The 22,323-nt window shown below is 45.2% G+C and overlaps 1 protein-coding gene across 1 annotated transcript; it reads right to left on the bottom strand.

The window, feature by feature from the left end:
• Nucleotides 1-265: 265 nt before the first annotated feature.
• On the bottom strand, nt 266-16,334 carry TMED10 (transmembrane p24 trafficking protein 10). The gene is made up of 5 exons (XM_054400141.1): nt 16,113-16,334; nt 11,516-11,636; nt 6,954-7,027; nt 2,946-3,072; nt 266-2,466 (listed from the first exon to the last, which is right to left on the bottom strand). Exons 1-5 carry the CDS (start codon nt 16,332-16,334, stop codon nt 2,345-2,347), a joined length of 666 nt encoding a protein of 221 aa, XP_054256116.1. The 3' UTR covers nt 266-2,344.
• Nucleotides 16,335-22,323: the final 5,989 nt, after the last annotated feature.

Below are 22,323 nucleotides of genomic sequence, written 5' to 3'. Positions count from 1 at the left end.
GAATAAACGGTAGAGACGCTTTGCTCGCTATGCTGGTCCCACTCCACAGAGAAGCCTGTGCAAGCCAGTACTTTTCCCTGAGTCCTGAATTCTCAAATTCTTTAGAAATTAACTGCTGCTAAAGGAATCCACAGGTTTTCAGGGGGTCTGTGTACTTCCTACATCCTGTGACAGGTCAGCTTGCAGGAAACAGCAGTTGGTAGGAATGCAGGCAAAGAGGACAAGACTCACACAAACAACTGAGGTGGGTTTTTTTTCCCCAAAGAAATTTTATTGAGAAAGTTGACAAAAATCCCCCAATCAGTCATTACAGGTAAATCCATACCAGTCCCCCCAGCCTGCTCCTCAGTAATCAGACTAGTACAGTGGAGATCAAAAAGCAACACCAGAACAATGACAGTGTAACAGACACCTGGGGAACCTAAGGCCCTGAGACCATTTTTAAGATATCTGTATTCAAATAAGGATGGGGAGAGGATATCAAAACAGACAAGATGGAAAAGCCCCTTTCTTGTCCTCTCTTTTCAAGCTATGCAAAAACAAATGCAAAACCTTAACAGATCTACAGGCTTCAAACTGTAGGACCTAAAACTACCTTCAAATTACTCCTGTAATTCAGTCCTGTGGCATCACTGCTGTTCTGCACTGTAACAGCTTTCAAAAACATGCAAGGATAAAATGGATGCAAGGGCAGAGGAGTGGACTTGGGTTCTTAATATGGCCTTACCAAAAAAGAAACAAATTAAAAGCAATCTGAGCAATTGCCAATGGGACTAACAACTTCAGGAACTTGGCAATGGCAAAGAAGAGGCAAAGTACAAATGTAGTCAGGTGACAGATCATCCTTTCATCCTATTTCCCATTGCCTCACCCTGGAAAACCGTTTCCTTCCCAGCAACAGATCAGATTCAGGTCAGAAATTATAAAACCATACTTTTTTTCAAAACGGTAGTCCAGGCCCAGGGCCATGACAACTTCCTTAGCCATAAGTGTCTAGGCGTATGACACAAAAATGCTGTGCTGCTGAACCACTTGCTCTGAAGGAATGCAGAGAAGGTGAAAGAATTTTAATCACTGCCTAAAAACTGCCTGTTTTTTTCCCAGTCTGGCTTGTTTAACATCCTGTCATCTGGACAGCTGAGAAACAACGAGAAGCTGCCTGCGCTCTGCAGTACCACACAGAAGAATTCTGTTGAGAGCAGATGACTCTCCAGATTCCACCCAGACACAGGATTAGCCTACTGCTACCCTGTACTGCTTTTCTGAGTTCATCCACTTTCTTCCAGTAACTCCTCTGCCAACCTACAAAGCACACCTTAAACTGCCAGACCTCTAAGCAGGGCACAGGCCCTTGTGCTTCACATGAGCAGCAGCCCACCTGCTTTGAGGTCTCAGCAAAGGAGATTCAATCAGCTGCCCACTGGACAAACGCTAGGCTTTTAAGTGAGAAAAGTCTCCTGCTCAACCTAAGACCAATTTTTCAAGCATAACCTGATCTTATTTGTTCTGTGACTGTATCTAAGGCCTCCTGTCTGCACAAAAAGCTGTCCCTGGCCAAGGTTTTTAGGAAAACTGCTGCATCATTTCAGAACAACAGAGGCAAATCCATGACAAGCAAGTTGTAGCAAGGGTGGGACCAAGACTGGACAGCTTGTTTGAGCAAAGCAGGCTTCTTCTTTCCAAGCTCAAACATGTTGCCAGGCCTTCCATCCAAGGCTCCCCTTCCTCCAGGCTGAACCATCATATGCCCAAGTGCCCTGACCTGTCAGCACAAGACACCAGCTCCCACAGGGAGAAACACAGAGGTCCGCAACAGGAACCAAACCTTGGACCTCCCTCTATCCTCAGGCCCTGCTGGAATGATGAATCCTATTGCTTTGCACTCATCTCCATATGTATGAGTCTTAGCTCCCAGCAGGTCAGAACACGGAATACCCTGCTCTGCCCCGGTGCTAGCTACATGGCACCTGAAGAGCTCAGCCTGGTCAAGCAGCTCAGAGTAACACAACAGTCACAGACAGATGGGAGACATTATCAAGTCAAGATTGTAAAAGAACAGACAGCGCAAAAACTTGCTGCAGCTGTCATGGAAACATCTTTTTTTATTTAATTGCTGCCCCAGGAACCCCTAAACCCATCACAACCTCCCCCACCCTCAACATCCAACAGGATTTCACAAGTCCCCTATTGCCTCTGATGTTCAGGCTCCCCTCCCCATTTAGGGTCCAAGTTCCCAGAGAAAAGCCAGTGGGTATCATCTGTGAGACAGTTCCAGGGGGCCATGGCTGTGTCCCAGCGGTGTGCAGCTGGGTCTGAGAGAGGAGGGAGAGGAGGACTTGATCCATTACTCAATTAGTTTCTTGGCCTTGAAGAAGCGACGCAGGTAGAAAACCTGCCAGGTGGCCAGTCCGATGAGACAGCACATGGAGAAAATGCTGAAGTACAGAACTCGGGTGTTTGTTGACTCTGAAACAGAAAACAAACCATGGCATGGGAGTCCAACATCACAGATGCACCTCAAAAGGGCAAAGCTCCCAGGATTTTTCTCTCCCCATCCCCCTGAAACTTCAAAGGCAAGGTATCACACAGCATAAAGGCAAGGGCACTGAAGCACCAGCAGCACTTGAGAATAAAAGCAGAGGGAACAATGAGAAGGATAATGAGGGGGAACAAGGTGAAACTGTGGTTAATGGGCAACACTAAATGGCACAGAGTAATTCACATTAGGAATGGAGACAGAAAGAACTGATTTCTAGAGCTGGGACACATAACACTCACTGACTGCTTCAGTGGGAGAGATATATCAGCAGGTTTCCCTTACTAGGAACAGAACAGGCAGAGACCACTACAATTGCTTGATCTCCAAATGCTGTCCCTAATAACACATTCAGCAGAAGTAAGGGTCTCAGAGCTCCATTCCTCTGAAGGAGCACACCATCTCTTACCATTTGTGTCTCGCATCTCCTCTTCTCGTTTCTTCATATAGGCAAAGTCATTAACGATGGACTCTGAAAGATCTTCCAGCCGCCTCAATTCTACTTCCAGAGGCTTCAACTTCTCCACTTTAGCAATCTAGAAAACAGAAGAGTAAGGCAATCACTGAGCCAAGACCAAAAGCTCCCACGTGGAATTTTACTGCCAGTTTGAACCACTCCTCCTCACATACTATAGATCTGGGGCATCCTTCCCCTAGGGAAACGCCTCTACAAGCCAGAAACTACCATTGCATAAAACACTATCACTTCTCCCACCTGTTCTCCAAAACACTCTCCTGCTACTCCTACACAGCTGAGGAGCACAGTGTGCATAACAGCACATTTCTTCCTTATTCGGCCTAATGTTAGCTTATTCACAGTTGGCTTCTGAGGAGTGGGTAGAAGAGGGTGCCACATGACTAAACCTCCAGTGAATAGAACTCATACACTGTGATACAGCTGACTAACTTGCACACGACATCGTGCTATAGGCACATAGGATATTAGCACCAAGACTCATTTTGCTAACTGCTACCACATGCCCCAGAGAGCTCTGGCAGCCTGATTCCCAGTAGTAGTGGTTTGATTACACCCACAAGAGCTCAGGGCTTCTCACTTAGACTGACAACCCCCAGGGTGGTGTGCTCTCGGTAGGGCTAACGCAGCTACACAGTGCTGCATCTGTCTCACACCACCAGGGGCCGCTGCTGGAATGCTTAGGGGACGGGCGGGCTGCTTCTGAGCCCGCTGGAGAGAAAAAGTCACTTCCCTCCTGAAAGCTAGCTTTACTAGGACACCGTGTGCCGACCATACAGCCCCGAAGTCAGGGACTTGTATCCCGAAAGAAAAGTCCGTCAGACGTTCAATGGGAAAGCACAGGCCACAGCAGCAACTACTTAAAGTTGAACATGTAAGCACATGTTCCTGCCCTGATCCTGGTTGAAACCTGACTACACGTTCCGTAGAACCCACGACACAAGGACATTGCTGAAAGGAAGCCAACTGCAATTCCTGCCCCTGCTACAGCATAGGGTTTGGGTCACTCTGACTCTCGTGTAGTATTTGTCACTGTTACCCAGTGAATGACAGGCCCCCCTTTCATGAAGGCCAAACATTGCATCCCCAAGTAATTGCAGCAGAAGATAAGCTACAGAAAACACATACAGCACTTGGAGCTCTCCATCAGTCTTGCCACCACACAGGATTACTCAGACATAAGCCATAGGACAGCACCCTCAGCGGTCCAGGTGCTGAGAGGCAGGCAACAGGGTGCCCAAGGTGAAGACATCCCTGAAACTTCCAGAGGCAGCTGCCAGGACGTCACAGTCCATCTGAAGAGATGCTCGTGACCAAACCAGCACTAAGCTAATCACCCATTTCACTGAAGGGTCTGCACATGACACATGTACCCTGGCAAGCTGCAAGCCATCAAGCACTCATCTGAGGATTTTTATGCTGAGGTGAGCTGTATATTACAGCTCTGCCAGCACAGCAGTGTCAATTTTGGAGTGTGTTTCTAAGGAGAGGTAGGAAATAGGAGGTTAAACCCTTCCTGCTTTCTAGCCAGTAGGTTATACTCAGACAACCCAGCAGCCTGGGCACAATACCTGGCAGCAGCTTTGCTAGAAAATGGGCGCCATTGCTAAGTGTGCCTGTGACCCAAACTCTGCTAGCACAAGGTCTCAGGCAGCTTTACTGACAAGCTAACCCCATACTGACCATCTCTGTTATCTTCCTGGAGGGCACTTTTCCTCATTCACAGAAGGCTACCAAGATTCCACTGAGAAAAAAACATGGCTTGCCTGCTCCATCCTGCAGCCCTTCATCTGCTCTTAGTAGGTGTAAGCTAGAAACACTCAACAGCTACTTTTAGTCCTGCATGTACACCAAGATGCACATCCTGAAATCTATTTCATCCCAGTGAAGCCCACATGCACAGCTGCTCTGAGGGATTTTTGCAAAAAGCCCACGCAGGACCTGTGATGGTGGAACACCATCATCCTATAAGAATCATCTGGACCACCAGAACGACCAAGACAAGAGCTCCACTGAATATGTTCAGGGGCCAAAGATTTGTCAAAGTCTAACTCACTTCCTAGCATAGAAAGAGACATGCTATAGTGAAGAACTGGCAAGTAGCTGATCTGGAAAGGAACCTAGATCACCAGACTTTCCTGATTCCACTCTGAAAAGTCTTTTTACTTACCAAATGAAGAAAGTTATTCCTCCCTACCCCAGAGAACTAAGGTGTGACAGTACCATAGTTAGGTTTCATAACCCAGCTCACTCTCCCAGTTGCTTTGCTCCAAGAACATCTGGATCTAACAAAGCTTATGGAGCTAGGCTTGGACATCACCCCTTCTCTCCCTCCATATATCCCTGCACAAGTATCAGTGACTGTCACTCAACCCCCTGCATCAAGTCTTCTTGCAGCAATTCAAAAAGAACTGGGGAAAGACAGGTCACTGGCATCTTACAGCAGATGAACAAAAGGCTCAAAAAAGCAGCAATTCCAGGAGAAAAACCTGAACAACAGTCCTCTCCTCTAGGGCCTTATGGCAACCTGTCAAATCAACACCCACAAACACTACAGCCACCTGGGGAAAAAGGATGGAAAAAAAAAGAAAGCACACTGCAAAGCACTGTGGCTAAACATGCACAGCAGCTGTACAAAGAGCAAACCAGTTAAAGTCCTCTGCAGCCACACAACTCAACCAGGCGCGACACAGCCTACCACTCCAAGAGGTCCTCACAAATCACAGATGCTTGCAAGTCCTGCCAAGATCTGCATTTGCTTTCAGGTGGGATTGCAAATCTAAATCCTTCTTTTCCTCGTGTGTCCAGCAATGTAACAACACTGACAAGCATAATGGATACTTTTATTCCAAGACACTTGCATCAGTACAACCAGTGAGTACGTAGAGATAGGCAGACATAAGAGAAGCATTCGGCATTGGGACAATCCTTCCAGGTACCACTCAAGAGTGTGCTGCAGGGTTGTATTTAAAGAGATTATGTAAATGTAGTCACCATAATCCCTCCAGTTACACTCTCAGGGGTCATCCCATAAGACTTCAACATCTTGTAATCCTTCAGCAGCTGATTGCCAGACAGCTGGCCCAATGATTGGTTTACTCTTCCCTGACCTCAAATGCTTTATTACTCTCCATATAGAATGTGCTCTAGATTGACATCAGCAATGACTCCTCTGCTCCTCCCTGACCAGGGAAGCAGACACAGCAATCATTTGCAGGAATCCTTCTCCACCATGCTAGTGGCTAACTGACTCCAAATTCGAGTGAGCCAAAAGCATAGTAGCAGCCGTGAAAATTCAGAATTCAAACCACCCAGGCCCATCACAGCTACAAAGCAACTGCTATTCCACACAGCTGGCTCTTGGGTTTAAGAAAGCTATGTCCTGCTGAGATGGAAACATTTAGGCTTTATGCCTATTTACAATGTCACACCTTCAAAGCAAACACCCACTTCACACCAACTCCTACTCTGCTAAACACCCTTACATTGATATACTGCCAGTTCTTAGAAATGCACAAGCACCATTTCAGAGCTGTTGAGCCATTACATCTTACAGTCAGGAAGGCAAGAACAGTAACAACACAACTTGACCTTTAGGAGGATCTGGTATTAACCTAAAATGCCCTCTGCTGCAAGGGCTGGGGAAACTTCACATCTCAGTCTCTTGTTGCCTCCAATGCCTATGGCAAGAAGCTAGGTCATGCTGTCCTAGCAAAGAAATTCACACATTAAGCCCCAGTTCCCAGAGTACAGAATTAATTTTAGTTGACATCTTTTTTTCTTCTCCCCTAACACACAAAGCTTCACTGGAATTGTAAGCTGCAAACATGCTTTCATCACCACTGGGAAAACAGCTTCCCATCATGAGCCCCAGATCTACAAATGGCATCACGTGAGTGCTGGGAAAGGGGAGCCTGCAGCACAGGCAGCCAGGGGACATACCTCCTCGTAGTTCTTTGCTTCAACTCCATGCTTCATATCCAGAATCACGAGCTGGTCCGGCATCCTCCCTGTTCCTGGAAGCATAATGAAAGGATTCATTGTGCAAAACATTCAGCCTGCCAGGAAATCACCAGCTTTCCCCACCACTGAGGAAGAACTCACAACATCCCTCCCCTCATTCCATGTCTGCAGCTAACTGCGGAGGCAGCATAGTCCAGCCTAAAAATACAGAGTCGTCACAATAAATCCTGGTTGAAGGAGAGCCTCCCAAAGATAATGAGAGCAAGCTGTAACTAAAAGTGCTAACTGCATGTAGGATGCAAATCTGTAAAAACTGCAGAGGATGAGAAGATGAATAGCAGCTGCTATGTGACAGCCTGGCGAAAGACAAGTCACCAGAGGGACAAACATTTAACTGTGAAGCCCACGTCCCTGCTAGCGGGAAGTACATCGGCCACTTGTCAAGGTTACAGTCAAAGGAGCAGAAGGTAAAAACGTTCTGATTGAGGAATATGGCATACAGGGACTACTGACCCTTACATACTGCAGTTTCTGCAGGAACAAAGGCGATCCCTTTCCCAACATATCTTTTCAGGGAAAGAACAGCTCAGATGAGACCCACTCTGCTAATACAAGTCCCAAGACAGCAGAAGGCTTCTGGAGCTGGGAGAGCATCACTTCAGAGAATGACTAGCTGGAGCTGCATAAGGCTGTAGTCAACAGCAGAGTGGGTAGTTTTTAAGGCTGTAACCCGAAGGCAGGGACACCTGTGGCTGCTACAAACTGTCACATCTAAGAACATTCACAACAGGGAAAACAAACAAACAAACATATAGAACAGGCATAGAAGACACACTAAAGAATGCAGCATGTCAGCTGACTTCACATTCCACTATACCACCCACCAAGGTAATGTCTGTACATACACATGCCCAAATTCCAGCCCTGTGGGGCATGCAGTTGTCCTCAGCTGGCTGTATCAAAACGTAATGTCTGAATTCACTTACACTATGAATTTCAGCATCTTTATCCAGGAGCACATCCAATATTCACACTTTGCCTTAGGAAGTTGCCAGGTGGACATTCCAACAGTCCATAAACCAATTCAATGTACATGTTAGACCAGGTCACTCCAGTCAGAGCTAGGAAGATACTCCAGATACAATAGTCCCAAATTTTCTCACTACCCACTGAACAGCTCTTCAACACCAGAGCAGAATCACCTCCACCTACTTCTGGCAGAATATGGAATAACCTTCTGAAAAGGTTTATCAACTACAAACTGTTTCTTAAGGTTTTTGAGGGGTAGAGGAGCTCAAAATTCAAACCTGCTATTTAAGAATCCAACACATAAATCAGGATTAGGATTGATTTTTTTTTTGCTTGTTTTATAAAAGACCAGTTATTATAAAAACAAACTCCAGACCCAGCACTTTTTTAACAGAGACTGACAAGCCAGACAGCCAACAGTAGCTGCAGAAGAAAATTCAAAGCACACAGTTCAGTGAGAGGGTTTTTTTTAAACATTGTTTAAATTACAGCAACTTGGGTGGACAGCTGAAGCTTCCAGGAAAACATGGCAAAGATGAAAAGGGCAGCGAACAGGAGAACAGAACTGGAAGGATTAAATTTATCAGGCTGGAAGGGCAAGCTGCCAAGAGTCAGCAAGAAAGCAGAAAGCTTAGAGCTGCTGGGTGAAAAAGGATGGAAAGCAGACATTTTGCAAGAGGTTGATGTTGTCAGGGACCAGTATGGAAAAACTCAAGCTGCTCTTCTACAAGTTCAGTGAGCCCAAGGCACTAGGCAGCTCCCTTCACACTCGTCATATCCACAGTAACTCCCTGCTCCTCCTGCAACCAGGACTCACCACAGCAGCCTCAACAGCAAAGAGAAAAGCAGTCAAGTCCCAAAGATCTGGACAAGAGGACACAGTCTCAAACTGTGTAGGGGGAAGTTTAGGCTTGATCTTAGAAAGAAGTTCTTCCCAGAAAGAGAGATATTCCATTGTAATGGGCTGCCCAGGGAGGTGGTGGGGTCAATGTCCCTGGAGGTGTTTAAGAAAAGACTGAATGAGGCACTTAGTGCCATGGTCTAGTTGATTAGGTAGGGTTGGGTGATTAGTTAGACTTGATGATCTTGGAGGCCTGTTCCAAACTGGTTGATTCTGTGATAAACCAATACCTACACTCCCCAGAAGGTCTTGAAGAGATCATCTCACATGAGCACAGAACTATTCCTGGGAGATTAGTGCTGCTCCCAATTTGCAAAGTCACTGAGAAAACAGGATGTCTCAACAGGATGCAAAATACCTTTCCCACAGGAATTCCAGAAAAAAAATGAGCCATAGCACTCTTAAGAAACAAAGAGATAAAGATTAGCACACAGGATGTGCCTTACAGGGAAGCATGTAGTGCAGGCTGGGCTGTTCTCGGAGACTGACACAGAGTGCCATAAGTGTACCTGGGAGCAGAGCACGGGTAAGGAAGATTAGGACCCTTTCCACCATGGAGAAGGAAAAAAAAGCCTGCAAACACCCATAACTCCAAGGAGCACCCTAAGAACTCCTCCACTCAGATAAGGTAGACCTTCTAAACAGGATCTCCTTCTCACTTCCTCTTCCTCATTTCTGTGGTTATGGATTGTGAAATCTCAGTTGCTTAGACCCATCAGGACCCAACGGCTCTTCATTTCCTCTACCAACAGTTTTTCTCCTTCAGTGCTCCACCAACATCCTCCTTGGCTGCCACATTTGCTTGATGAGACCGTGGAAAAAAACAACAACCCTCTAAAGAGAGACACAGGGATAGAACAGCACTTGGTCAGTTCCCCCATTCCCATGCTGCCCTTAGAGAGGAAACAACACACTTCCTTGTGATGCGGTTACTTCTTCCACAGTACCTTAACGAAGCCCTGCAGATGATCAAGCCTCACAGTGACACCTCCCTTACTTTAATACTTGCTTAGTATGGGAAATCTGGAGACACTCATCATGCAAGGAATTTGGGTGTCTGGGTCCAAACCAGAAAACAGCAGCTCTGAGGCACCCAAAGACAAAGACTCCAAAAGAGAACTCAGTTGCGCAACTGAACAGCTCTAGATTTTGGCACCTCAATACCTCACAGGTCACCAGATAGAAGCTGCATTTTAAAATATTTTATCCTCATCAGTACTGAAAGCTTTAAACCAAACTTGCAACAACACAAGGGAACTAGGAAACAGACATTTGCTACCAGGAGGAGCTATAAGGGACTCAATCTAGGCAAGAAACCTCTGGTCACAAGCACTGAAATAGCAGGCTAGGAACAAGTAAAGAAAGGAGTCTTTCCCACCTCAGTGTGTGGTCACATGGAAGCTATGAAAGGACTTGTGGGTCTGTCTGGAGACATCCCAAATACCCAGGCGCTGTACAGTAAAGAGCCTGAGTGAGTCCCAGATGAGTCACTAAAGCCAGCATGTCTCAATGTGTTAAGCTGCATTTGGAAGCCCTACCTTTGGAGGGAAATAAAAGTATTTGAGGTCACTGTGTTTATCTGTAAAATACTACAAAAGAGGTGTTACAGGCCAAATTCCTCCCAAATCCAGCAAAGAAGATAGCCTTCTGTTTCTGGAAAGTTCTCTTCAACTTGCAAACTATATGTATATTATACATGGAGCAGAAAAGCAAACCATCATATCTCTCCATAAAGATGAGGAATGCTGCTAGCGATCACCCTGTGAAACGCTCTGGGATCTTTTAAGACCCAAGAGCCAGGTCCAGGGAGCAGTGACCATGAAAGAATGTGGCACCTGCAAACTTGCACGTGCTCACACCACCCCAAGTGAGACTAGAGCCCAAGCGTTGGCTGTTTTCAGCACGTTTTTCCTGCAGTTGAGCCCAGCCACTCAAGGCAGCACATGCGTCACACTCACAGGAAACCAGCCACAGCACTCCTTGGGCAACCATCTCTGCAGCACAAATGCAAGGCTGACGTTCAGCTCATTTCCCCTTCCCTTTATTGACTGCTTAGAGCGTAGTTGGGGATGCAAACCAAGGCCCCATTTCCTATGGAGACACACTCCCCAGCCTCACAACATGGTTGCTAAACTAATGCAGGATTGCTGCCAAGTACACATTGTAGAGAGATCACATTCCACCAAATGGTAAGACATAATCAGCTGGGTAGAAAGACAGGGTCCTGGCGATGATGGCATCCTGCTGTGTCCTAGCTTGACTGAAAGTGAGGAGAAACATGAAAAAGGGAAAGAGGGGTATGGTTTGCTCCCCAGTACAGCCACTCATTGCAAATAGGGTGACCTCTGCGGGAGGAACACAAAATTCCCTTTTCAGAGGAAACTGAACCACTCTACACAATAGCCACAGAGGATTACTTAACTTCAAATGCAGCACTGACAGCAGATATTCTGCAATGAAACTGTTCACAATCTCCTGAAGATCATCTTTAAAAAGTCAAACTGTCCTGTGGACCACACTCACAATCACTTTAATCATACCCCTAATTCACACATCTACATGAACTTGTTCAGAATCTAGAAGCAGCCAACAGACCTTTCATTTCACTTACCCACAGGAAGCTTGCTCTCAAAGCATGCCTCAAACATATCATAGTCTTCAGTGGTGAAGGCAAACTTGCCCTTAGTGGCATCCTCCTTGGCATACAGGATGTGCCCAGCTGAGTCAGTTATCTGTAAAAGAGACAACAAGGGTAAGAAACGTTGTGTTTTGCTGCCATAGGCTCATGCTGCCTGTGCTATTTAGGAAGAGTTCTTGCAGCAACCCATTTGGAGATGCTGCATTCTCTTTTCAACAGTTTCCCTTCTTTCTCATATCTATACAAATTCCCCTCTTCCTCATCCTCACACCAGAAAAGTCAGAGTGTCCGTAAGGTAATTATTGACTCTTAGATTAAACAAAAAAGAACTCCATCAAAAAACCAATCAACCAACCGAAAAACCCCAAAACCACACCAATTCCTCTTCCTCCTACAACCTCTGAATATAGTCTACATTTTAGGAACTCTAGCTGAACCAAACTGTTACACATTGCCTTTTTTTTTTTCAAGCAAAATTCATAAATTTCCATAGCAACAGAGAAATGGAGAAGCCTTATGGGAAGGGAATAAAAAAAAATAAAAAGACTACTCATTCCCTAGAAGATGGAATGGAGAAGAGCACAGCTATCTGCATGGCCCTGAGTTATACAAGGCTTAAGTGCCAGGATCCACTGAAGCAGCCGCTGCAAAGGACAACTCAGACTACACAGACAGACTAATGACTGCTTTGTGCTAAATCTATGATATAGTACTAAAAATAGGGAAAAAACACAGAAGATCTACAAAAGTGCTTAACCAGAGTTAAAAAAAAATGACACACATATCATAAAAGTGACTTGAGAATCATTGTGCTTGATTAAAGACTCCATTCAGTTGAAAGAATCTGACCCTGAAGAGGAGTGAAAAAAAAAAATGAAGGTGCAACAACACTGCATAAAAATCAACAGTGTGTGTTCCACTGGAACACTTCCCCATCTCTCTCAATGCTATCCTTCAACAGCTATGCCTGAAAAAGCATGACCTTGCTACAGTTACTAGAGGTCTTTAGAAGTCCTGAAGGTGAAGAGACTAAAATGCCTGGGCACAATTTTAAAGTTATGTAAAGACAGAAGCACACAAAACAATTTGTTATGTGGAGAAGGTTTAAGTCAGACATTGTCCTTTACTCAATCTTAAAGCAGAAAACCAGTGTCATTTCCCAGCAGGCCATGCAAAAGAGCTATGTACCCCAAAATAAGGCAAAGTAAGGCATCTTTTTTTTTTATTAGAAAACCTAATTAACTCCCTGCCATGGGACACTACTGATGCCAGCAACCTAATGGACTGAGAACAGGTATGAACCTTCACAAAAATAACAAAGGACACTGCCCTGGAGCACAAGCACTATGAGAAGCAGCTAAGGGAGCTGGGGTTGTTTAGCCTGGAGAAGAGGAGGCTCAGGGGAGACCTCATTGCCATCTACAACTACCTGAAGGGAGGATGCAGCCAGGTGGGGGTTGGTCTCTTCTCCCAGGCAACCAGCAACAGAACAAGAGGACACAATCTCAAGCTGTGCCAGGGGAGGTTTAGGCTGGATAGTAGGAAGAAATTCTTCACAGAAAGAGTGATTTGCCATTGGATTGGGCTGCCCAGGGAGGTGGTGGAGTCACCATCCCTGGAGGTGTTTAAAATAAGACTGAATGAGGAACTTAGTGCCATGGTTTAGTTGATTAGATGGTCTTAGATGATAGGCTGGACTTGATGATCTCAAAAGTTTTTTCCAACCTGGTTAATTCTGTGATTCTACCTTAGACAAAAAAAATAACAAAATATATAAATCCTTATGGCTCGGAATATCTGACATAACAGGCAAGACTTTAGGAACAAGCTTCCTCTGCACAAGAGGTTATTCTGTATTTTCTGTTACAGGATTTGTTGTGGCTACCCTTGCACCACATGGTATTTCTCAGCATCCAAGACCAAGGAGGAGCACCATTCTCCTTCTATGATGCAATTCCTGCTCAAAGCTCCACCTGTATTCAAGCAGCCAGCAGAAAAAAAGCACAGCTGCGCAGTCAGGCACAGGCAGCTGCTGTGCCATCCCTGTGCCACAAGCCACCAAGCTATTGGAAGCACGGAGTCAGCAGGCCCTGCTGGAGTACCAGATGTCTGCATCTGATCATGCAGACACGTGTTCTGGCCACCACGTAGGGCACACTACTCAATGGAGCGGTCCTGATTAACCAAGCTCCTAGCCTCATCAGGGTGGTATCATATAATCTGCACACCGAGTTCTCCATCCCAAGAAACAGTGACAGGAACACGGTATAGAAAGCTTTCCGATGTCCCTATTATTTTGAGTACTATTCCTTTAGGGCTGTGTAAACACCAGAGCTAATCTTTAGCTGGAGGACATTATGCAGCTTGATCCATTTTTGCTCTTTGCAGCTCTGGCAATAGCCTGCTCATGAACAGGATTCCGGGCAGTAAAAGCTCTGCTATCCGCTTTCATCGAAACTGAATAGCATTACCCAAACCAGCCCAATACACTGCCCATTCAGCTGGGCTGCGGGGGTGGCAGGAGCTGCTAATAGCCCAGGCAGAACACTTGTGGGGGAGTGGACCTGAAAGGGATTTTTTCATGCTATTCTAACGTTATTTACGGTAATGCAATCCCCTACAGACGGAGCATTGTTTGCCCTTGACGAAAGGCCGAACGGTTCCCCAAACCGCCTGCCCGAACAATGGGGCAGAGGCACGTGGCTGGGCCCAAGTGAGACCTCAGCCGCCCTGACACAGCCCCTTGGCAGCCAGCTGGCAGAGCCCACAGATTCCACCAAAACAGAGGGTGCCACTGTTAGCACTGGGGTATCACACACACAGAACTTAGCTCACCGGCAGGAACTGAACTGAGCCTGGCCAGAATTAACTGCCCACCTCATAGATTCAGTGGCCTGATCCAGGGGACCAAAGCAGACTGTACACTGCAAGCAGAGACCACCTGTAGATGTGATGTCCTGGTCCAACGTCTCCCACACAGGCACAAAGAGAATGTATGTATCTGGTAGATGAGTTATGGCACTTACACTAGATCCAGTATGTTGGGAGGCTACGACACACTTGAACAGTAAGGAAAGCAAGAATTGCATAAATTATTATTTCTTCTTTGTAGCTTTTCAAAATAGTACAGGACTTTCTTCTTTTATTAATTTTCATTTCACAGTTAGAATAAACTAAAACTTCCATGAGCAATCCTAGCTGGACACCAGCTTCAGCAACAAGCCAGACTAAGAACCAAGCAGGGGAGTCATTGCTTCACCACTTCCCTAGATGAGTCCTCTGTCACAGAACTGAGTTTTGAAAGAGATTGTGGAGCCAGTTTACCTAAGAGTGGGCAACCAGAGAACAAGGAGGCTTGATCACCAAGCCATAAGAAACAGCTGGGAACATGGTACTCAATACAAAATACATGCACCTTACCAAGCAGACACCACAGCACCATTTTAAAGTATTAAAGCTGCTTGGCTCTGTCTGTGCACAGACAAGTTTCCTCTTACAAATTATGTAAGAAGAGCAAAACTAGATTTTTAAAACAGCAAGACTCCAGAAACAGCTTTCTGTAGCCACAACCAAGCACACCTGCCAATAGGCCAAGGCTGTCTGGTGCCTGTAGGCAGATGCTGAAAGGGCAACCTGATTGCAGGAGATCTCCAATACTCACTCAATAGCACTAAGTTCAGACATTCCTGAGCAGACCATTCTGTCCCTGTTTGAGTGCTTATTTTTGAAGCTTGCGGGGAGCTTAGTCAGAAATAAAAAACAGACAGAAAGCTACTGTAAGCTGATTGCGTAGTAGTAGACCTTACTCAGCCAGGTGGGAAATTTGAAGAAAGCATAGAGAAGGCAGAATGGAGACAGAATTAAAGCAAAGCTAAGTTTTAATAGCTTCTTATGACATAGGTGCATTAGTCACATACACTCTGCTGAATACACACTCTAAAGGTCCTTTGAGATCATTTTCTTCCCTGGAGCAAACACCTGCCTCCTTAAAATCCACGAGAGCCATGATGGACCAAAACGGGAATAGCCATTTTGTGTACCAACACCTGGTTTCTAAACTCCCGGCTTCCCCTTTCCCTGCGGCCTGCTGCTCCATCCCGCCGTACCAGGCCCTGTGCGGGGAGGGAGCCCTTGGAAAGCCACGTCACCCTCTTTCCTCCTCACACTATCTCTTATCACAGCGGCCCGCCTTGCCTTCGGTGTACAGGTTACATGGCGGCTGGCGGGACAGGCCGCCGTGATGAGATCTTTGGGGGCAAAAAGCCTGTGTTTGGCTCCAGCCAAACCCCTGCCCCGCTCCCTCGGGAGCAGCCAGGCAGATGGCAGAGCCCTTGGCCGAGCTGGCGGCCCCTCGCACGCAGCGGGCCCCGCCCCATCGGTGCCCGCTGCGGCACGCGTAGGCGGCCAGGCCCGCTGCAGCCCCACGCGGGGATTGCTGTCACGCGTGGGAAACGTCACTCACACCCCGCCCCGCCCCCGCACGGCCGGGGAGGCGGGGTCACGCCGCCGGCACGGCCGACCCCTCCGCCCCCCAGCCCGGCCTGTCGCGGCGCCTCTGCCGCGGTCGCACCTTAAGGTTGGCCGAGGGTCCGGTGGAGGAACCCGGCGGGGCGCCGATCTCGTACTCGCCCGTGACCAGCGTGTCACGGTGGATCTCCTCCCGCAGGCACTTCCGCGCTTTGCCCGGCAGCTGGAAGGAGATGGGCCGCGCCAGGTCCACCAGCAGCAGCAGCAACAGCGCCAGAAGCGGGGCCTGCCCCAGGCGGGGGTGGCCGAGCAGCGGCAGACGCATGGCGGCGGCTCCTGGTGCGGCAGGCCGGGCCTCCGCCTCCCCCACACGTGACCAGCGCCGCCTGCGTCACGCCGGGGCGGGGCCGGGGCTGGGGCCGGGGCGGAGCTGCGGGGCAACGTCCCACGGCAGCGTCCCACGAGCACTTCTCTAGCCCTAGTTCAGCGCCTCATGTTCTTGTCATCGTCGTGGTACGGGGGTGTGCGGCTTGGCCCTTCGAGTGGGCTGTGTAACTGTAAAATAATGGTTAATGACATTAATTCGTGAATAATGGCCGGTAATGATTCATGGTAGCTCCTTCCATTAAAGTACTGAGAAATTAGAAAAAAGATCAAACCGTGCTGTGAGGCAGAGGAGCGTGCTGGGGATGGACAACGAGGTGTGAATTTCCTAGACACCTCCAGCCAGCTGAAGACTTTCACTGATAGGCATGTTTGCTCTTTATGTTTTGGAGTTTGTTTCTTTCTAATTTCTGAGTAATTTCTCCCTTGACTTCTTCAGACAAGTTTTATCAGACGCCTTGCTTCTTTACAACTACTGCACGACAGTGGCAGAGGTATGTAAGTGGGTTTGACAGCAAATAAAATCCTGATGATTTTTAAAGATATTCAGAAGACAGATATTTCTCTCCCTGACCAGCATACGCTTATGCCTACATTTCCTTTTTTAACTCTTGGGTCTATTTAGGAACACAGCATTAAATAACCACCCAACAAGCTTTGGACAACTGCTTCCTCTGGCACCATGCCATCAACCTCCCTGCCCCAGGGACACAGGGACCATCACTGCCAGGGAGAAGGTACATGACCGGCAGAAGCAGCTTTCCCTGCAGTGTAAGCTGCCTTTGCACAGGAGTACAGGGAGAAGTAAGACTTCCCATGTGTCTGGTTATGATCACCTCAGCTAGCTGCAAATATTCAAGTGTGCTGTGATGTAAAAAAAAAGCAGGAAGTAAGAAATAGGTAGTAACACCTCTAGAAAATAAAATAGCTCCTTTATTTCTATCAGCTTGAATTAAAAGAAAAAAAAAAGACACCTGTGTTTGGCTTTTATTTCTTACACATCACCAGTCCTCTCTCTCTGGATAAAACATGTCTTTAGTGCCAAGCAGTAACTAGGAATTAATTGCTACAAACTTCAATCTGAAGAGGCTTAAAGCAGCAAACATAGTTCCCAGATGTAGCCTCTCTTGATCTGCACATGAACATCATAGCCAGAGCACTTCAAGAACAGTTCTGTACTTTCACATCCTTGAGCTCATATTTACTGGGACAATATGATGAAGCCCTCCATACAAAGGAACAAAAGCTAAGCCAAACCATACAGCATTGAAGTGACCTCCTTGCTTAAAAGGAAATAAAGTGAGCCTCACAAAAACCACTCCCAGCACTAGACCCTTCATACAAATGGCACTTTAGGGAAATAACGATTTTCCTTAGCAGAGAATGTATCTTTTAAGTAAAGGTCAACTGTGCTCAAATATTCAATTTACTATTTTACTTTAAGCTCCAGTTTATTGTTTGAAATAGGGTTCGTGGTCACTTACTGCACATTTCAATATATCTTTATTATTTTGATTGTTTCACAAACCTTTCCTTACTTGGACAATTAAATTATTTGCTAACTTAACAAAAGAAACATTTAGCTCTCTCTGCAATATCTGAAAGTATATTTGCACAATGAAAAAATTCTTTCCATTGCAGCACTTAAGGCAGAAATAGATATTATTTCACAAGCTTTAAGAAACATAGATTACTAGAATCTGAAGATATGAAATGTCGTAATGTTGCACCACAAAATTCTTGATGAGGCATGCACAGGACAAAAATTCTCTCTGTGCAGAACATTCCTTGTACCAATGATACAGACCCAGCATTTTAGCACTTTTAAAACATTCAATTATGCCTTATTTTCTGGGGCAAATATCAAAGAAAGTGGCTCATTCGTGCTAAGATAGCCTCATTTTCTACAATCTAAGTGTGAAGTCAGCCATCAAAAAGCAAATATTTAACTGACTACAATCCCTCCCTATTGTGGCCATTTTGTCACAGTACATTTTTAGATGAGTTATATTTATGACCGACAAATTTATCCCCCAGTTTCTGTTGTAGCCTTCTCTCATGCGGATGCATTATACTAGAAGATGCTGTGCAGGCAAGTTCAGATCTAATTATAAAACACAATCAGAGATGCTTTAGTGTGTTGTGAAAGAAAATAGTACAGAGCTGCTGTGAGTCTCTTCACAATCTCCAGCTTTTAACTCTTTAAAGCACATGCAGCAGGACAATCTTCCTTGAGTGTGCAAAGTAACTTCTAGCAGAGGGAAAGAGTTTTAAGATCCTTCCAGCTGCAGGTTTAGAAATAAGTCTTGCAGGGACATGCCCTAATGTTTCCACATAGCAGAGGCTGGCAAAATGAAATGCTTCCTGTAATTCCAAAACACTTAACCAAGGAGAAGAAGAGATTGGTAACTTGTTACACAACTTTCCAGATGAAGTGATAACCTACATTAGCCTTATCTGCTGTGTTCAGCATTATGGGAGCTTGCCAATTAGCTTCATCAGGTATTCATTCTCGCTGCCACTAATCCATAGGCAGATGGGTGTACACCCAAAGTAAATATTACCCCGTTGTCTGCCAATCAGGATGCGTTGCCAAAATTTGTATCATTTCGTTTGTGTACACTTTTTGTATTTCCAAACATCCTAAGTCGGTTTCATTGCCGTCTTGAAAGCAACAAAGACAGACAGCAACAATTTGTTCAGCTTTCAGCCCTGGGTTAACAAAGGAGCACTGGAAACCTTTGGGTATCTCTATAGTTTGAGGCAGCAATGGCCCCTGAGGAAAATAGGCCCTTCCTTATTTCTTTCCCAGCTGACGGAGAGGTTTGCAGTGCTCAATTTTTGCCATACCAAAATGTATCTTTTAGCTACAGTTAATGGCATAAAACAACACTAACTTGCTATTTCCATGAAACAATGTGTATGAATGTGTGTGAATGATGTAATTAGCCTTCTTTTTTTCTTTTTTTTTTTTTACTGTTTGTGCGTCAGCTGCAGTGGCATTTCTGCATTTTCTTATTTTAGACAATAAACAGTTGAAAACATTTTCTTCCTAAAAAAATATTCTGGACCTTTATGCTCTAATTATTTTGCATTTTGCCTTACACCTGGCAATCCACTACAAGCTATTGAGAAACGTCTGTAAGAACTACATAGGCTTTGTGACCCTAACTGCTGTTTTGATTAACCATACAAAATTATTGAGTCTCTTCTTCTGGGAAGTGCAAGGTCTCTTCTTTCAAGGGGCTATATTTGAGCTCACTGCTGGGATATAACCATCACAGTCACCATTGTGATCACAATCCAGATAGGGAGGTTATTCATTCAATAAATGTGTGGCTAAACAGCCATAAAACAGCACTGTGCTGCTCTGCCTCCCCTGTAATGTGTTCCAGAGACCCCAGGTACTGAATGCTGGCCATATAGTTAAAATATCTACTTTTTGGATAAGAGGCATGGAACAAAATAATCTTTAGACATCAAGAAACACATTCCTTTAAGGAGACAAACTATTATTACAAGGTATTTATACGTTCCTGTTTCCATTTCACCCAGTGACGTTATTTCTACCTAAAGTAATTAAAACTCCTATGTAAATGTGAATTGATTTTGCTTGAAATCAGTTGTATGGGGCTTGATCTAAAATGTGAGTTCATTTAGGGAAATGAAACTCATTTTTTTCATCTCAGAATAGCCTTGGTGATTATTAATCAAAGACAGCTCTGGTTCAATCTCACAACAAACCACTTTGAGGAAGCAACCCTTCAATGACACTTCTTCTGGCTCTTCCCAGCATTTTGCCTGCTGACAGGCATGTTTTTGGCTTTCCAGCAGTAGGCTGGCAGGTTTATAAAGCTCCCTCCTAGCTTTTGGAGGAAATCTCCCACCAACTTTCACTTGCTGCCCCTCTGAAGCTCAAGGAGAGCCTATTCCCAACAGCCAGCTCCAGCCAAAGCCCTGCTCCTCTCATGGCCTCAGCAGCATGCGCTGTCAGCCTCTCCTGCTCAATAGCAGCTGTGTTGGGATGAACTGTCCCAGCAAACACCGATAAAGAGTCCACCTACAAATCTCCACCCTCTGCAAGAAGCAGAGGGCTTATTATCTTCTTTCAAACCCCTAGCCTGGGTCCTGTCCTCCACTGACCTCTATGACAAACACTTCTACTCAGGGAGGGCAAGAATCTGCTGTTTACATAGGCTTTCAAGAAGCTCAACAAAAGATTTCATACAATTTTGTTACCTAAGCCACGACTCTAGAAAAAATAAAAATAATAGAAGCTTGGGGTATTGTCATGTCTCAACAAGCAAACTCTCCAACAATAAGTCTTTCAGTTGTGAAACACAGTGCAGGCTCAGGGCAACACAAGAGAGATTGCATTTCTAGATTTGGAGCATAAATGTATAGTTGCTTTTCCTTAAAAGAATAGAACTAAGACCCATCTGATCGAATGCCCATCTCTGCATCTGATGGGGTGCTGGGGCTGCATGCACTTTCCAAGCAGTGGAGGTTATTCTAGAGAGAAAGTAATCTTGTCCTGAACCAGACATCTAAATCCAGTGTTTCTTCAGTTTCAGTTTCACCCAAGTTTCTTCAAAGTGAATTTATGCTAAAATGGATGCAGTTACATTGTAAAATGGATGCAGTTACATTGTATGTTGCTCCTCTATACATATCTCGCTGAGCAGTCTCACCACCCATGAAACAGAGAGATAAAGCTAAATTATAGTGAACAGCACTTTAAAAAGGAGGTGGATGGCCATGCTAGGTCCACCTCCCTGCAGATCAGGTGGAGTCCTCACTCACCTCATCACTGTCAACTGCTGGGGACCCTCAGACTAGGTCCCAGACCAGATCCCAGACCCACCAGGAGCTCCTCCGTTGTCCTCTCTCTGATAACAGCTAGTGATGAGCGTGACATGGGAAAATGGAAAAACTTACAGCAGAAAGACAGGACATACTTACTCCAACATCAGATCTTTACAGAGGACCTCAGAAGATTCAGTATCCTTTTAAAAACATACACTGACTTTAAAAAAATCTGGATGTTCCTACCAGCCATAGAAATTTCAATGCTTTTTAATATTGTTGAATTCTTGAATTAAATGCTTTCCAGACTCACTGTCCAATGTCAGTGAAAGTATTTCCTTACACCAATTTCAGTTTTTCATAACTGAAAGCTTATCTGTCACAAAACTTGTTGTCCAATTGTATCTGATGGGAACACAGCCAAGACCACTCTCAAGAAAGATGACTCTTGAAGCTGTGAGGAGACAGTGACCAAGAGAAGAGTGTGAGTAGGTATGAGGAAAGGCTCTTACATGAGCGTGTTTAACTGCAACTGTTCCAAACGATCCCCAGTTGAGTTGTGATTTCAGTTGCATTTTTAAAAGAAAAGTTCTGAAGTAAATTCTTACCTGTGTAGAGAGACCTTCACCTGTCAAAAGTAATGGAAAAAATACCCAGAAATTTTAAAAAGGAAATATTCTTATGTAGGCTTTGTACATGACAGCAGTAAGCTTTTACTGTGTAGGAAGCTTGAAGTGTTCTTATTCTTCTACTCTGGTGATGATTAAATTTCAGAAAGGTTTGTTACTGGAGGCTGTATTTCTTCAAAGTCTATTTTTAATTATTTTTAACTTCTCAGCTATTTATCATTTGTATCTGTCTGTTCTCAGATCTTTCCTTCTTATACATAGCAAGTAAGCATGAGGATACTGGAGAGGGAACACCAGGACAGGAGAGAGCTTGAATCCCTATTTTAAACACAAAATTAATATCAGATGGAGCCACTTTTTCTGAATCCTATTATCCTCATACCATCTGGTAATAATAAACAGAGGACATTTATGCACAGGGATGTTATATATTTCAAAGATACCTTCATACTAGATGCAATGTAGAGTACAAAGCCAGGTTCTCTTATGAAGACA

The sequence above is a fragment of the Indicator indicator genome, chromosome 4, assembly GCF_027791375.1.
Source record: "Indicator indicator isolate 239-I01 chromosome 4, UM_Iind_1.1, whole genome shotgun sequence".
Taxonomy (NCBI): Eukaryota; Metazoa; Chordata; class Aves; order Piciformes; family Indicatoridae; genus Indicator; species Indicator indicator.
This window is presented reverse-complemented; position numbering and strand designations above follow the sequence as displayed.